General features: G+C 43.5%; 2 protein-coding genes across 6 annotated transcripts in view; one reads left to right on the forward strand and one right to left on the reverse strand.

Moving 5' to 3' along the window:
- Positions 1-5,268, reverse strand: part of ablim1a (actin binding LIM protein 1a) — a 37,302-nt gene extending 32,034 nt beyond the window's left edge. The window contains exon 1 of the mRNA XM_076077159.1: positions 4,592-5,268. Within this exon, the coding sequence (XP_075933274.1) occupies positions 4,592-4,604 (13 nt within the window). The 5' untranslated portion in view covers positions 4,605-5,268. The remainder of the gene's footprint in view (positions 1-4,591) is intronic.
- Positions 5,269-5,507: 239 nt separating this feature from the next.
- fhip2a (FHF complex subunit HOOK interacting protein 2) lies at positions 5,508-17,510 on the forward strand. Of its 5 annotated transcripts, XM_076077317.1 has the most exons (17): positions 5,508-5,813; positions 6,826-6,904; positions 8,498-8,667; positions 9,337-9,441; positions 9,554-9,676; positions 9,786-9,998; positions 10,085-10,281; positions 10,696-10,810; positions 10,945-11,021; positions 11,129-11,321; positions 11,754-11,917; positions 12,622-12,768; positions 12,856-12,946; positions 13,116-13,259; positions 14,128-14,268; positions 14,654-14,757; positions 14,848-17,510. In XM_076077317.1, the coding sequence occupies exons 1-17, from the start codon at positions 5,769-5,771 to the stop codon at positions 14,957-14,959; spliced, it is 2,220 nt and encodes a 739-aa protein (XP_075933432.1). In that variant the 5' UTR covers positions 5,508-5,768; the 3' UTR covers positions 14,960-17,510. The 5 variants fall into 5 exon arrangements, with proteins under 5 accessions (XP_075933432.1, XP_075933435.1, XP_075933431.1 ...); XM_076077320.1 differs by lacking the exons at positions 5,508-5,813; positions 6,826-6,904 and having other exon boundaries at positions 6,911-8,686; XM_076077316.1 differs by lacking the exons at positions 5,508-5,813; positions 6,826-6,904 and having other exon boundaries at positions 6,911-8,667.
- Positions 17,511-17,513: the final 3 nt, after the last annotated feature.

Here is a 17,513-nt window from a genome sequence, read left to right on the forward strand (position 1 = left end):
AGCCAAATCCGTATAAAACCAACATTTCGAGCTACTGAGTGTCTTACAAGCACTCTTTCGTGAGTCAAAGATGCAGTCACCTTTCTTGGAAATGTGAGTTTGGTTAGCATGAGGCAAACTTTGATTCATAGACATGTTCTGGTGGGAGGTGAAAAGATAAGATGATGCAGAGGGAGAATCTAAGCAAACTCCACAAAAACAAAAATAACCCCACACCAGTGCTCTGATATGTTTTAAGTGAAAACAGTGCTTCTAGGACACGGACTGTCTCTTCCATACATACACAGAAAAATAACTAAAAGCACAAGAACAGAAAAACCTTCCAAGACATCTAATATTCATCAAACAGATTCATCACAGCTACTTTCTCCCAGGAAATGAAATGAATCATTGAGGTACGTAGGCATGATGAAAAGCAGATAATGACAAAGCACAAAATACCCTTTAGGTCTAGGGATGTCGTGCTTGGCCTGCACTTCCAATTTGATGACTCTTCGTCTGAGAGGGAGCACAGAAACGGGATGGCTGGAGCTTAGCTGGCCAAATTGGCTTATATTTACATCCATGCAGTAATTAACTCATTTCAACTCCCATTCAGAGAGCCGGGGTTAAGATCAAAGTGTTAGTGAGGTGCAAGCAAGAGGACGTCCACTCTTACACCCACACACGCAGACACATGGACCTCGGGGGTAGCTACGGACGTGCTATTCTGCTGCAGTGAGGCACTGCCCTCCAACTGTCATCCCCCGTGTGGTAGCTTTGACACACACACTCGCAGATCAAAACACATACGTGCTCAGAAAGCGAGACTGCTGTACCTGCACGCAGAAAAAAATCTGCATCGCACACAAAAGACATCCCAAACATTTTCCTAGCCTCTGCCGTTTCTGCTTCACACAAGAAGAAAAACACCCCCCCCCCCCCTCCCTCCTCCTCCTCTTCATCTGTTTCCCCTCCTGTCTTACCATCCAGTCCGAAGCAGGAGGTGATTCTTTGGGCGTAGTTGCAGAGCCCATTGTAGCCAGGCTCCTGCCACGCTGTATCCCTCTCCCCCATCTCTACACACTCACACACACACTGTCCCGTCCGGCAGCGCTTTCACTCCTTCCCCTGCTCATCAATTATGCAGGCTTTTGCCAGGACACATTCATGCGCGCGCACACCAACCCCCATATTCGCACATAGAGTATACACACACACACACACACACAGAGAGAAAAGTGCTGATGCAGAGGGTCGTGCTGTTGGAGCATGAGCAGCCCTCTCCAGTGGTGGCATAAGGATGAGGCATTAAGTTACTGCAGAATGGAGCCATGCCTCCTTTTTCCCTCCACCATTGATCATCCGGATAGCACTGCAGTGTAACAGGTACGGTGTGCCGGATGTGCTAACCTTGCTCGGGGAAAGGGCGGGGCAGAGAAGGAGGTCAGAGCAGGGCAAAGCGGAAGATGTACCGAGGAGGACTTTCTTTTGCCGCTGGTCACTTAAAGCTATCCTGACATTCAAATGCATTTGATTACTGTCAGATCTGACTGCTGGAAAACAGTAAAGTCTATTGAAAATGGGGATAAAATGGGGACGCATGGCCCACAAACTATAGTTACCCCCAATCTCTTTAGGCTGACACAACTCTGTACGCCTTGCATTCATGCTACAACTTATAACAATAAGAAGTATTCATTTATTTCTGTATATTAATTGTGATCGCAGGTCTAAATATGAACGTTTTGCCGCATTGTGGTAAACTCAGATTCATGTTGAAGATGTCATTAGTAAAAAACCTATATAAACTCAACACACTCTACTACAATGCCATCAAAAACGTCAATGAAATAAGCTATAAAATGTGACATGCCAACACTTAGAAACAGCCCAGGAGTAGCAGAAACATTGGGGCCCACATATGTGAGAACTCTGTCATCCAACATGCTGTTTTAAGATTCAGAGATAAATGGCTCCCGTGGACCAAGAGGAAAAATAAATTCACCCACGTATGAATGCTCAACGTAAACAGCGGAGAACCAATGATAGCAGAACAGCAAATTATAACAATAAAAGACAAGATTATGCTAAATGACATTGTGGCACACTGTGGCAGGTTTTAAGGTGATTTCACCAACCAAGAGGGAGAAGATGGAGGAATCTGATGAATGCTATTACCCAGGTGACCTTGAACAAAGCACTTAACTCCCAGTTGCTCCGCTCTAACTGCTCAGTGACCATGAATGAAAGACTCGCTGCAGCAGCTTACAGGTTAGAAGGAAGGTAAAAGCACTGCTCGAAATAATATACAGTATCTGCTCCGTCAACATCCCACAGGATAAAAGTTGTACATATAGAAAAAAAGGTTTTATTTCAAAAATAAAATCATGTAAAGAGATTCTAGACAGAAGAAAACAGCACAGGAAATATGATACGACACTGAAAGGTCCAGATAGAGCAGTATGGCCTCAAGGGTGTATTAAAAGGTGGGGTGACTAATGGAAGAGCATCACTACCAAGGTAAACGCTGATGGCCCTGTGCTGATAAGAGGGGGTGGGGAGTCGGCGACTGCAAGACTGAGAGCACAGTAATGGCTAATGCTTGGACAACTGAGGGAGGGGCTGGTCATCATAAATGCTTACTACGAGGGAAACGTGGAGTCTTTTGAGGCCTTTTTCTAACTTCCTGTTGTCTGTGGGAAGGAAAATGTTTCAATCGGCTAACGTGATTTAGATCTTGCCTATAGATTTATAGATGCTACAATATCTAAAATAATACAACAACAGTGTAGGCTCAGCCTGCAGCTATACACTGATACTTCAGACATTAACGCGGATCAGGCCAGGGATCACGTCCATTCTTTACAGTAGTCCACATTAAGCCTATACTAATTGTTACTTTTTAAATAATTTCCTCTCTGAAATCATTAATTGATAAAACCCAATGGGATGTCTTCAAATTGTTTGTTTTCGCCAACCAACCAAAGGTATTACGTTTACTATCACATTTTGACAAAGGAAAGCAGCTAAAGCTCACTGTTGGGACGCTGGAAATGGAAAATATTTGAGCATGTTGCTCAAAGAAATCACTTAAATGATGAATCAATTATCTCAATTTTCTTTTGAAAGATGACAAAAATATTCAAAATACATTCTGACTGGCCGAAACACATTGGATAGTGCATTCAGATTCTCTTCAAAGCATATAAGAAGGACATATATTTCCACAAACAATAGTCTGAATTATTGTCTATACACAAAAACACTCTATGTCCTCTGGTTAAATATTGTGAATCAAGATGTCCAGTACATGTGAGATGGGAGTACTATAGCCGGTGCAACTGAAAAGGCACTGACTCAGCCTGGCCCATGACAAATATCTGTTTAATAGGACATATTGTTACAGAGAATGCTGTTTGCATCAATGTGCCTGATTTATCTGTGATAATAAATGAATAATCTCACTTCCGTGTGGCGCTAACACAGAGGTAATTGCCACAACTGGTGCAGTTACTTCTCATGAATAATGATTGGCTGCTTGCAGGGGCTGAAGCGTGCTAATCAGATCTATGTACCACAGGGGGGCCATCAAGCGGTGGGCTCTGAGCTCCATCGATCTCCACCAGCAGCAGCCATAGGACAGATAGGCCACATCAGTGATGGGAAGGGGGGGGCAAAGCCATCATGCTACACAGGCTCAACCACACAGAGTCTGAAGGTGAGTGACATACTGTACAGTTTGAGCTTCTTTATAAATGTTTTACGCAATGACAGGATCAGACCCATAACACGAGATTTAATACTATGTTTTTTATCCAGCTCACAATCAGACGGTCAGACTGTCTGAACACAATATAGCAGGAATAGCTGGAGGCTCTTTATCTCTTCTGCCAGAGAGCAAAGTCACCTGACGCTAATCCAGAAAAAAAGGTCCACTTGATTGGCACACAAACATGCTCCGCCTGTGCCGTTTTGCAGGTATAAACGGATTTATGCTCAACAAGAGGTGAAAGCCTCTCCTCCAATCAGACAAGTTGAGATTGTTGCACCAAATGATAGTTTACATTTGTGTTCTTTTTCCCAAAAACGATGTACTTTTTATCACCTCACCAGCTAAACGCTTGACAGGTACAATAACCCTGGTATTGCACTACTTTATTGTATCACAACCAACCAATTAAGAATATGTCCTCCATCAACAGTTTCACTTAGGCAACAATTAGGATGTGTGCGTCCTTTAACATCAGCCCTGATTAAGGATAATGTCAAATGGTAAAAGAAACAGCAATCAGATAAGGTTCATTATCACAGCTGGGACAGAAGGTGTGATCTATTTATAGGTTGCAACGGAGCGTTCATTTCAACAGAATAAGTTGTAGGCTGTCTAGAAAGGGCTGCAGCAGTGGAAGCTGTAGTTATAACCTACCCGTGTAACCTACTTACAATAACAGTGTCATTATCGCAGCCTGAACCTCCCAAAGACGACGCAAACGGGCTCTCTGCTACATTGCATCCGTTCTTTAACCAAGACCCTCCCCCGCCAAATATTAAGAGACTTTTTTCCTGTATGTGTATTGTTATGAAGGCTTCTGCGGCAAAAGACACTCACCTCTAGCAGACATGCCCGGTAGGTAGAGCCTCTCTTTCTTTGCCGAGATAACCCGGAGCCCCGGTGCAGCTTTGACGGAGGGGAAAAGACCGGTTGGCAGCCTAATATTATCTGTGCTTTAAGTTGTTTGGCTGTCATTTAACGGGATTAAACGCGGGGAAGCATACAGCCGGTGATTTGTATAGACTAGACTAGACTGCGCGATGGAAGAGAGCACTTTCCAGCGACAGGGCGTGTCCTGGAACAGACAGCATCCTTCTTATTTTCCAACAAGTTTATGTCCATATTTGAACATAACATCACAGAATTACGGAGTTATAAATTAAATAATTCCAGAAATGTCTCGCCTGCAGCTGCTGTCGGGTCGCCTTATCGTTAAACCAGCTAGCCTACTTTTCTTTTTGTCTGGGATGACTGTGCTGTTCTGGACGTGGTAGTTGGGCTAAATCACAAAGTTGACAGGCGCTATGAATGTTATTTTACATGTTTTTGTTCGCAATAAATCCGGCTACTCAAAGGCACATATTTGTCGATCTAGCCAATTCATCACGTGGACTCCTCAACCTGATCCTAAAAGCAGTGACTCTTGGTATAACCTCAGCTCCATTTGGGAAAAACACTGCAATATCAGAAAAATAGCCCACATCCGTGCATTATGTGGGGGCAAAATCAATTGATTTTACAGCTCACCGGGTCGTTTCCATATAACATGTATTGCTTGGTTATCGGAATCCCATACTTGCTTTTATATTTGTCATGGGCGTATTGATTGTTGTTTCCAAGCTGGAAATATAGCTCACCGTCCCTCACTGAATGTATTGGTTGCTGTCTTCATTTGTATGCATTGATCGTTGTCAGTAATTATACGCCGGTGCTTTGTGTGCCTGCGCCCCCTGGTGGGTTGAAACAGTAGCGTTTGGCGAAGGAAGTGCCACCGTGTCCACAGTGGGCATACGTTACTTGAGTCTGTAGACGTCTTGTTTACAGTGGTTGAGCCAGGCCTGTGAATACCTGTGGACACCAACGTGTTACTGTTTTATTGCTCACCTTTATTCTTTCGTTGCAAGGGTCATTATATGAAACCTCCAATCTGGATCGAGGCGGCAACAACAGGAAGAAGAAGATAGAGGAATTCTCTAGGTCTTCTCGGGAGAAACTAGTCCAGTCGAAGAACAAAATGTTCTCAAAATTCACGTCCATTCTCCAGCATGCTGTGGAAGCGGTGAGTTTTTTTTTTACAAACAACATATGTGTATCCAATGGCCTGCTTTTGTCTATTGTCTATTTTGGTTGAAAGGGGCCTTTGGGACATCACACAGAACGTCAGCATTAGGGCTACGTTGCTAACTAGCGAGCTAACGTATTAGCGCAAGCTAATGTTAGCGTTTTGTGTTTGTCCTGTCAATTTGTTTGTATTTGTCGATAATATATCAGTGGGTGCGTTTCTTCCGCTGTTCTTTCGTATTACTAACTAACACATTTTCACATTGCCCGTTTGTTCATTGCAGAAAGTCGCCAATGTTTAAGGTAGTTTGGCTAGCTGAGCTAGTTAGCCGCTAATGGTAACTGATAACTATTAACGTTTGAGCCCCAAAAAGCTTAACTGTTAAGTAAAGTCATAGCTAGGTAGCTAGCTATCCCGTTTCAAACAGCGGAGTCTTATCACGAGGAGCGGTGTCGAAACGACTGGACATCCTCGTTTGATGTTGCGCAAACGTTTTTCCGTCGCACAGCTTAGCTTTGTTAGCCAGTTAGCGTTAGCTAGAAACCAGCAATAACCTGAAAACTGTTTTCAAGCTGCTTCACCTCACGAGTTTCAAACAATAGACGCTTGGCGGTGACCCAAAGCGAACACTTTTGACTTCTGGCGTAATATTAGCTTGTTATTTCTTAATTCTGCCATATAGTGTGTACGATGATGAGACCCATGACGAGGCTTAAGCTTAATGTCACTCAAAAGTGAAAGTTAAACCCCATTATTTAACATTTAGAAGAGTTCTGGGCTGTGTCTTGGATCACTGGTCACTGCAGCTTGTAGTGGCACATTAGAACCATTAATCACAGAGTTGATCTAGTTAATTGTAAGCTAGAAGATACATTTCCAAGACTAACCAGTCTTCTCAATCTCAACTTCTGTTTGAAAGCGTCTGAAACATAAACATGTCACTATGATGTCTCTCTTGGCCACCAGTGTAAACATTCAATATGCTTCTGTTTGCATTTTTCTTTTTCAGCTTGCCCCATCGCTGCCCTTGCAGGAGGACTTTGTCTACCACTGGAAGGCCATTACACATTATTACATTGAGACTTCTGGTAAGAAAAGTCTGAACGAATATGTTTACACCTGTTACGGTTGACTGTTGTGCAGGTTGCTTTCAAAGTTGTTGATGTCATTTGTACCTATGGCACCAGAAAATGCAAGCAAATGGTAGCATTTTAAGCTTTATCCAGCAAATGCATCATATTTCTTTCTCAACTAATAATTAATTGATCATCAAAATGTTCTGTTGATCAACTAATTAATCACCTGCACATGGAGCACCACTGTATATACAATGAACACAGGCAGTGCAAAGGGAATGCTTATGAAGAAATACAAGTTACAAGGCGTTATTGTGAAGCATGCTCTGAATGCCGTGCTGGTTGTGTTTGCAATAGACTCTCTGTCATGTTTGCCTCATACACTCTGCGTCTGTCTATGTACTTGATGGTTAAACCCAGTCATGTAAAGACAGCTTTGATGTGAACTACTGCTGTCTAGTCCTTTTGGGCCAGTAAAGTCTCATTTTCTTATTCTTCAATACAAAGGAGAGTTTCTTTGCAGCAGTTTTCCCAATTACACCAGTTTAACAAGATTTCCTCTGAACAGCTGATGGGGGATTATCTCTATCCTGAGTATTATGTCGCTGAGCTTTTTTTTTTCAGGGGCATTTAATCACTGATTTAGCAGACTTGTGACTTGAATGAACTTTATCTATTATTTCGAGGTCACAGAAGGCAGTCCACATGATAACTAATTTAAAGTTACTGTGAGGAACTTTGAACTGGTTATGAAACAGTCTCAATTTAATACTGATTACTCTATATGACGCATAAGTAAACATGACCATGAGCGAGAAAATTGACTATTTCTAAATAGTTATTTTTAATGCTCGTCATCGGTGCCCCTATGTCGGCTTCCATGCAAAATCAGATGAACCCGTGCAGGTCCACCAGAAGCTCCTTCAGGTCAGGTTTCTGCAGGCCTTCGGCTCCAGATCCGGCTTTGCTGCCGCCTTTTTGTGCACTCGGAAGCTACGGAGAGAGGAGGAGAGTTCCCCTTGCTGCTCCACTGGGAGCCACACAGACACCAAACTGCTTGAGGCACAGGCCGCGTTGCTGGGCCTGCTGGAGGGAAGGGGGGCACGGGAGAACCAGAACCCGGATTGTGCAAATTCAACTGTCAGACGCTGCTGCAGTGAATTGAAAGATTTTATAAAGGGTACTCGTAAATAGTGCAACTTTTGTCTGCAGTTCATTGTAGTAGCTTTACGAAATTATTTGATCATTTTGATGGAAGCTGTTGTGATTTATCTCTTGTTACTGAATATATTTTATGGCATTGTGTGCTTTCTTACATTCAGCATGATATACACACATGTATCCTACCTTGTCATTGAATTAATTCACCCGTACTTCGGCCACTCTTTTAACACTGTAGTGTTATTTAAAAAAAAAAAAAAAAAAAAAAAAAGGCCATGGAAGGGAAAACCGTGCAGAGTTGAAGTGGTTAGATGAAGAATAAAGAAGCTTTCACACTTTATGCACTTCCAACATGTGGTGGAGATGTGCATGACCTTTTCACTTATGTTCATATCGAATGGACAGACAGACGATCTGACGTGCTTCCTCGTTTTCCCCTGTTAGATGACAAAGCTCCAGTCACAGACACCAACATCCCATCCCACCTGGAACAGATGTTGGACATCCTGACCCAGGAGGAGAAGGAACGGGAGTCTGGAGAGACGGGGCCCTGCATGGAGTATCTCCTACACCACAAGATCCTGGAGACTCTCTACACCTTGGGCAAGGCAGATGTAAGGCAGTCATGCTTTGGTAACTACATGAACTATACCTCCAGGAAAACATGCATATCACGATATGGCACCTGTCTATGTGATATTGGATGAAACATAGTGCAGTGACCTAACAAATAGTTGTATGTGAACTAGGGTTGTCCCTGACTAACAACTAACATAGTCTAATCTGTCTTTCCTATAGTCGACTGATCGTCAAATCATGTGTAGTTTATTTTTCTTGCTCATTGAGCCCCCTCTGTTTATGTGGTGTGTGTGTGTGTAGTTGCAGAAGGTGCTGTCTGTATTACTCACACAGAGCGCTGATCGAAAGAGAGACGCAAGCCCCAAACAGCTTTTAAGCGCCCCCCTCAGCTGATTTTAGGGAATAAAATCTCAATATATATAGTGCTCTGATAGAGCTACATTCTCATGCGAGTGCTCTGATTAATAAATGGAGGCCTGTTCTTTGATTCTTTGATTTTGTTTCATTTCCACATTTTCCCGTCGCTGCAAATCAGCGTCCTGAGATCGAATCGTCCAATGGTCGACTATTCGGGGTCACCCCTAATGTCAACATGCACTTTTGGTGAATCTCCACTGAGAGCTATTTCCACGCAGGGTGGGGACACTTTCATATTGGTATGAAAATAAATTCTAACATATTCTGTTTCTATGATTTTCCATCAGTGTCCTCCAGGGATGAAGCAGCAGGTGCTCACCTTCTACACAAAGCTGCTAGCACACATTCGTCAACCTCTCCTGCCGCACATCAATGTCCACAGACCTGTACAGGTGAGAAGTAATGCAGTCTGGATTTGAGTTATTTTTGATAGTCCTCCTCAAAATAGTCTGCTAACTGACAGGTTATGTAACTTATTCCTAACTTCTTTTTCTCCTCTGTCAGAAACTGATCCGTCTGTGTGGGGAGGTGCTGACTGCTCCGACAGAAAATGAAGAGATTCAGTTCCTTTGTATCGTCTGTTCCAAACTGAAGCAGGACCCCTATCTTGTCAACTTCTTCCTTGAGGTAAGTTATGACACCAAGGGGGAAAAAGTTGAACATAAGTCATAAATATTCATCTGTATATATTACTAGCAGAAATTCTGAGAGCATCTTTTATTTATGATGTTTGCAGAACAAGTTAAAGAGACCTGAGATCAAGCGTCCTGGGGGGACCGAGGTGGTGAAGGAGAATGTGTTGGCTCCAGACACTGGTCAGTCTCTGACGAAGGCTGACTGCCCAGAGGAGCCTCCGGCTGCAGCTGCTGCCTCCTTCTCTAGTCAAACCAGTAACAACAGCAACAATTACAATCTTGTCACCTCGCTGCTCAACCTCACAAAGAGCCCTGTAAGTTATTTTCATGCAAAGGATTTTGGGTGATCTTTGGTTGAAAGTCTGTAAGCATGAGCTGTATCATTTTCTTCCCTACTCAGGATGGCAGGATAGTCGTGAAGGCGTGTGAGGGCCTGATGCTGCTGGTCAGTTTACCAGAGCCTGCAGCCGCCAAGTGTTTAATTGAAAACACTGAGCTCTGTGAGCTCCTGACTGACAGGCTGGTCTCCTTCTATAAAGCCCTTCCACAGTCCATGGACCCCTTGGACATTGAGACAGTGGAGTCGGTCAATTGGGGGTAAATGTCTCTCTTGTGTTTACTTTCTATAGCCACATATTTAAAGACTTCCAAACACCACTTGCACACAATTTTTTGTTGCGTCATCGTCTGAAGTTTTGATTGCTTTTTGAATTAGTTGGTAACCCTTAAAGGTGTAATGTTTAGCCACATGCTCCAAACTAAAAGGGGGCAGCATTTCACCACTACTACTGGGTCCATGCAATCTAAATCCACAGTCATCAGTTATGAAATACAAGGCAACAACCAGCTAACAGCAGGGCAAGAACATACTATTATGATTCCCGCTACATTTCTGTACAAGACCTGCCCTGCATAGCTGGTTGAGGCAGACGATTAATTAAGGCTACATGCAGTGGATACGTTGGTAGATTTGTATCAAACCTTTAATTTGTTTCTTCCCTCTCTTACTAGTCTGGATGTATACAACCTGAAGGAGGATGCTGCTGTCTTTACAGGGAAGAGGGCTCTCATCTCCTTCCTGTCCTGGCTAGATTACTGTGACCAGCTCATCAAGGAGGCTCAGAAGGTCCTTAACCAATGCTGACTCACTGTGCTTCAATGTGTCATGTTGTCCTCAGAATCCACTGAATGACAGAACAAGCAATTGTTTTGCTATCTTGAAAGCCACAGAAGGCTCAAGTACATTTTTTTGTCTTCCAGTCAGCAGCTGCAGTGATGGCAAAAGCAGTGAGAGAAAGATTCTTTGTGTCTGTTATGGAACCTCAGCTCATGCAGACGTAAGTCTAGCTCTGAATCATCAATCAATCATCCTTTTATTGAAATGCTTGGTCCTGTCAGTGCGTTATGCGCCGTGACTGCTCGTTAACGCGCGGTGTGCTCGTAGGTCCGAGGTGGGCATCCTGACCTCCACAGCCCTGCTGAACAGGATCATCAGGCAGGTGACCTCAGAGGCTCTGCTGCGGGAGATGATTTACTTCCTGCTAGGAGAGGACAGAGAGCCAGAGACTGCAGCTACTATGGCTCAGAATCCACTCAGACACAGACTCATCGAGCACTGCGACCACCTGTCAGACGAGGTACATATCGCATCATTATTCAGCATGTATGAATGTACTTTTAACATAATGTATGTCTTGTTGATCTGACTCATTCAAGCCTTTTTATTTCACCCTTTCGTGATCACGTTAATGTTCCTACAGAAATGTAAATCGTGTGTTCATTATTTCTTCTCCTTACTTGTTCGATATTCTAAAGTACAAATCACCATCTGCCCTTCAAGGAGTTCCAGACTCCAGTGAATCCTTTGATTCACCAAAGCACATGAATTTTAATTAGTATATGACGGAGCGGTTGCACACATTTTCATCACACAAAAGAGAGATGAATCATCGTTCTTTGATGTTTGAAACAGCCGCTGCCTACTTTTTTTGTTCAGTGGGTAAATACTTGGCACGTTGCTCTCGGGTCATAGAAGTAGCTAAGCCTCATGCCTCCTTCCGTGTCCCCAGATCAGCATCATGACACTGCGGCTGTTTGAGCAGCTGATCCAGAAGCCCAACCAGCACATCCTCCACAGCTTGCTGCTGCGGAGCCTGGAGGAGAGGAACTACCTGGAGAACAAACCACAGGAGGAGCGGGAGCCTCTGGAGAACGGGCAGCCCCATGATGCCGTGTAAGGACCGGCCTCTGACCGCAGCCCTCCCTGAGCTGCCTTACAGTCCTACTTGGAAAAAGCATCTGCACAAACACACACACACACACACACACACACCAGTGGAAATAAAGTGAATGCACCAGCTAGCTGTGTTTTTCCAGATGTGCCACCAATTCAACTTAACAGTTTCTTATTGTGTGTTTCAATTGGTGGGATTCTTTTGAAGCCATGGTTAATAGGGCATGAATGTCAGACACTGATTCATATCAGTTCTGGGAGATTTATAGATATCAATATAAGAGGCTTATTAGTTTTCTAGCAAATGAATGAAGCCAGGCTGCATGATGATACTGGGGTTACATGATAGGACACAATCGTAGTTTTGGTAGAGGTTACATGAGGTCAATAGTTGAAGAATGTCGGTGACATTTTTATATCTACAGGCATACAGTAACCATACCTCCAGATACAGTAAATGTTTATGTAGACATTCATTTCCTTCACATGTTACACTCCAGAACTCAAAGTGCAACGACAGCCCAAAGAAATGCTGTCATCCCATAAAATACCTCATATTCCTCATATATTTAACTGCACGAAGAAATACTGACAAAGAGCACATGGCTTACTCTTTTGTCTCTTTCCTCAGAGTTTTGTGTTGAGAGATCACATAATGTTCTGGTAAATAGAAATACTTTTTAATGAAGGCGTTCTTTCTCCAGAGACCTTGAGGAGGATCCACTGTTTGGTGACGACGTCGTTCCAGACAGCAGGCTGTCTGGTTCTGATTGGCTCAGCTCCTCTCCACAACAGAGCCCCGACCACTCAAAGTCTGACGGGAAGACAGAGGTCCACAAGATTGTCAACAGGTACACAGTCTGCTCCTTATTCAACGCACAGCATGTGCGTCTCCTGTTTTTTTTTCTTTTAAACTGTTGAACTCTGTTTGCCTGCAGTTTCCTGTGTTTGGTGCCCGATGAGGCAAAGTCATCGTTTCATGTTGAAGGCACAGGCTATGACACCTACCTCAGAGATGCACATAGACAGGTACGGCTCGTTCTGCACTGTGTTTAAGGCTCGAGATACACTCGACAAAAAGGAAACAATTCTGGTTAAATCCCCCCCCCTGGGTCTTTCACAATTAAACTAATTGCTGAGGCAAGTCCATGGAAACCGCTGCAAGAGACACTAAGTATAGATGAATTGTTCTCCTCAGTTCAGGGACTATTGTGGGGTCTGCCAGCGGTGGGACTGGAGGGGGAATCCAAAGCCTTTTGAGAAGTGTGACTTGGACAGCCCGTTCTTCGAGGGCCACTTCCTCAAGGTTCTCTTCGACAGGATGGGTCGCATCCTAGATCAGGTGAGTTAGATCCGCCATATAGCTAACATCTGCAATGATGCTTGCATCATTCACAAAAAAACAAATCTGTATGAAATATCTGTTGCATAGTTTAGGATTCACCGATCCGTAAGTGATCTTTTTTTTTAAATCACAAATGCAGATTGTAAACAAATCCACAGAGCAAATAAAGCCGGTGTCATGCTGTTTACCACTTGAATCAACATGTGGCTGCCTTTAGTCGATGGAAATGGATAGACCCAATCAATTCCAAAATAATCTCAAATGGCAGATTTCCAAGGCAAGGTTTTGTGAGTCGTGCTGAACTGGTTCATCGACATACTAACTAGACGTGTGCAACCAGATTCCATTGATCAAATTCAGCTTTCTGCATGCGAGTGAGCACAAAATGTTATTTAAAGTCAAACCAAGTAAGTCTATAAGTTTTGGCCCTTTTGTTTTTTATTCAAACATATTTTCACTGAGGTCTTATGTTCCCACACACACGCATGTTGTCATTCTTTGCTGCAAGAGAACAGTGTTCACTGCAATTTAGCGTAAATGAGGCCCACTAATGAAAAAGGGGGAGAAGGAAAACAAGGGAAGATTATGCAAATGAGCTGCTGATTATGCAGATGCTCTTTATTTTTTTTGTTAAACTAAAACAATCGGCTCTTGCCATAAACTCATTTGACAAATGATGTTAGACGGGAATTGTGAAGATGTCTAACGGGCATTCATGGGCTTCTTGACGCAGAAAATCAAATCTGAAAGAGAGCACTGTGTGACTATTGTGTCAGTTATTTATTCCGCACACATCTTTAGTTCCCTCTCATCACCAGTTGATATCCTGTGTAGTTGTATATCTGAGGCCCTCTCTGTCCTCCAGCCCTATGATGTCAACCTGCAGGTGACCGCTGTGCTGTCCAAGCTGTCTTTGTTTCCACACCCCCACTTGCACGAGTACCTGCTGGACCCTTACATCAACCTGGCCCCCGGCTGCAGGTCTCTGTTCTCGGTCATCGTCAGGGTAAGACACCCCCCCCCGTCCGTCCGTCTGGATTATAGCCGTTCTCTGACCCATCACTGATGGCAGACACTGCCCAGAGCTAACAATCACTGTTATTGGAGTGCTTTGAGATAAAAAAAAAAAAAAATGTTACGTGTAGTATCTTGAAATAGTTGAATCAGTCCAACTATATATATGTTTTTCCCAGTAGCACATAGTGTGAACGGCAGTGTAGAGGCTGGTGGAAGCAGCTCCTGTCTGGTTTGTGTCTCCAGTGAGTGTAGTAATGATTTACAAGTGTTTCACCTTTACTCAGAGGAGGTGGGCCCAGATGGAAGCAGTGCTGTGATATTGTGTGTGTGTGTGTGTGTGTGTGTGTGTGTGTGTGTGTGTGTGTGTGTGTTAGGTGGTGGGAGATCTCATGTTGAGGATTCAGCGCATCCCAGACTTCACACCCAAACTGCTGCTCGTGAGGAAGAGATTATTAGGCCTGGAGCCGGAGGGCATCAAGTACGTACCTCCACACGGTTCCGTGCTCTTATCTTCTGGGTTGGCTTTTGGTGTGCGCGCCTCTCACCTCTCCGTCTCTTCCTCCTGTAGTATCGACCACATGACTCTGCTAGAGGGGGTGATCGTGCTGGAGGAGTTCTGCAAAGAGCTGGCAGCCATTGCCTTCGTCAAATACCACGCAGCTGCCTCCTCCTCGCCGTAATCCTCCTACTGTTCATCCATCTGCCTCGGCCAGGCAGACAGGTCAGGAGTAAACCGGGCCTTTGGGGGGGTGTGGTGGTGGTGGCACTGGTGTCACAAGGTCGTCAAAAGATTACCACTAACCGCTCATCCCTGCAAGACTGTTAAAGCCCACACGGACGGGTTCATCACTTCCCCCTCTTCTGGCCTCTCGGGCTCCACTATTGAAGTCTTGGGTCTTGTTTTTGAGAAGGTCAGAGCACAGACACTGCCCAGCCAGTGGAGCACTAAGAAGAGAATGGAGGTCGAGGTGCAGAGAGATGGTCACTGGACTCTCAGCCTCTGTGTTTTCTCCCCCCCCCCCCTTCTTTCTCCACCAGCCGAAAGACAGCCCTGTAATTATTATATCAAGGAGAAAAATATGTTTGTGTATTTATTTTCTGTCCCATTATCACCCATTTGTAAACATCATTGCCTTAGTGTGGAACCGCACCTTTCAGTTACACAAGATTGTTTCCTTTTGAAACATTTTTATCTTAACTCCTCACGCGTTGTCTGTTTGAAGACAAGAGGACTAGAGCCCACTACCTTCAGCCCCTACATGTACCTGTAGTTACATACATATCCATCTGTAGTACTTACGATACTGCACTCATATTTTAAATGCCAAGTCCTCTTTATTTATTCGTTTGCTTTCGTGTTGCCTTTTTAACTAATGTCATATTGAGATCAAATGAATGATGTACTTCCTCGTCCTTCCTAAGTTTGTCTCTCAATGCCTGTGCTCTCAAGGCTCACCTGTAATCACCCTCGCCCAAAGACGTCACCATCCATCACATTTTCTCAAATGAAATGGTGAATTTTGCAAGTCATGTGAATTTGCACACGGACCTCATTGCATTGCACTTGTTACATTATTCATGTTCATGCTTTTTGTTGGGGGGGGGGGGGGGGGGTTGGCTTTTAGGAAATGGGAAGAGACATGTTTGTGATTCCACATTAGTTGTTCTCCAGAACCAGTGTTGCATTTCTCACACAACAGTGTTTATTTCATCCAAGTATCATTTTTGTTTTTTTCGCACCATTTCTAATTCTCAGTAATTAACTTATTCTTCTATTGACCAGTGTCTTAAGTGCATCATTAACTTTGGACTTACAGCTGGGGTTCCCAACCTTTATTGGCTTTTGATCCCTAAAACAAAGCTTTGTCTACTTGGTGGTGTATGTCTGTACGTTGTTGTTTTTTATTTGTAGTAATTCACAAGAAAACCAGATTAGAAGAAAGTCTGATTTAGAAACTTTGTGTAACAGAAAAACATCAACATCCGATATTCATCTCAGAACTCTCTCTCGGGGTCCAGACGACATCCTAAGAGCTCAGAGTTCCTCTACAGGTTATTATGACTTCCCGTGAGGTGTTTGTTCTACTAGCAGTGTTACCTTTTCATCCTGGTCTTGAATGACGAGGTGCCGTGTATTGTTGGAACAGGTTGGTTGTGTATTGCCTGCATATCGGTAACGGAAGGTTTGAATTAGTCTCAAGATGCTACTTAATGTAAGTTTGCTTGTTTTGTTTCCCGTGTGAACGTTCCCGTGATGTATTACTGCGGTGGAAAAAGAGCCGAGTCGTTCATTGAAGCCAGTAGTCCCTGGTCTCTCCCTCCCTCTGGTCCCATCTTATCACTCGAGCACCTAAGCTACATTATGCAACTGCTTGCATGGAATCAGATTTGCACATCGTCTTTTTTTCATCCTTGTTCATAATGTAAATATACACAACAAAAAGCTTTTTGTTTTTTTCCCCCCCAAATGTTTTCATAAACCAAAAAATATCTATGATGTACCGGGAGTAACGTTTCTATTTTAATGGGAAACTTTTTTTAAATTGTCAAATCATGCATTTTTTTTAATCAACTATCTTTCCAGCTGTTCTGTATGTTTGTATATTGTATGTGTACAATAGCAATAGATATACTACCTGGTGTAAATGCATGCTTCTACATTATTTCTCATTGTTGGAAGAAAAAAAAAAAAAAAAGGCAGCCGGGCCATCTGTTGATGATTTCTCAGCTGTCAGCACTTTGTTGTTTGAAGACACTGACGGGGAGATATGATGCCTTACTGTCACACTGTGGATCGATGGTTAAAGGGGTTTCTGCTTCACTGCTGTCTGTCGTGCTCTTATTATGCCTCTTGTGTTGCATCGACTTTGTTTGGTTTGTGAAGATGTACAGGACTGATGCCAACTGATAGATGTTCTTGACAGTTTAGACCAATCACTGTATCGTGTTGCATTTCTTTAAGTTAATCGCTGCTTTTTGTTTGTGAAATGGGATGAGTCTATTATACTTTTATCTTAGGGCCAGTTTGATTTAGTGATTGTGCGACGCCTTGTTAAAACATTACGGTAAGGTGCACGCTCACTCCTGCCTCTCGTTCTCTCGGAGGCGTTGGCGTATTTATTCCTAATCAGCGGTCTTCATTTCAACTTTGCAGTGATGCAACGCATTGTTTCATTTAGGACAATATGGTTTCTTTGACATTCTCCGTCCCAATAAAAAAAAAAAAAACAATCT

Source organism: Anarhichas minor, unplaced genomic scaffold (assembly GCF_050575085.1).
Source record: "Anarhichas minor isolate MPS153535 unplaced genomic scaffold, ASM5057508v1 ptg000058l, whole genome shotgun sequence".
Lineage (NCBI taxonomy): Eukaryota > Metazoa > Chordata > Actinopteri > Perciformes > Anarhichadidae > Anarhichas > Anarhichas minor.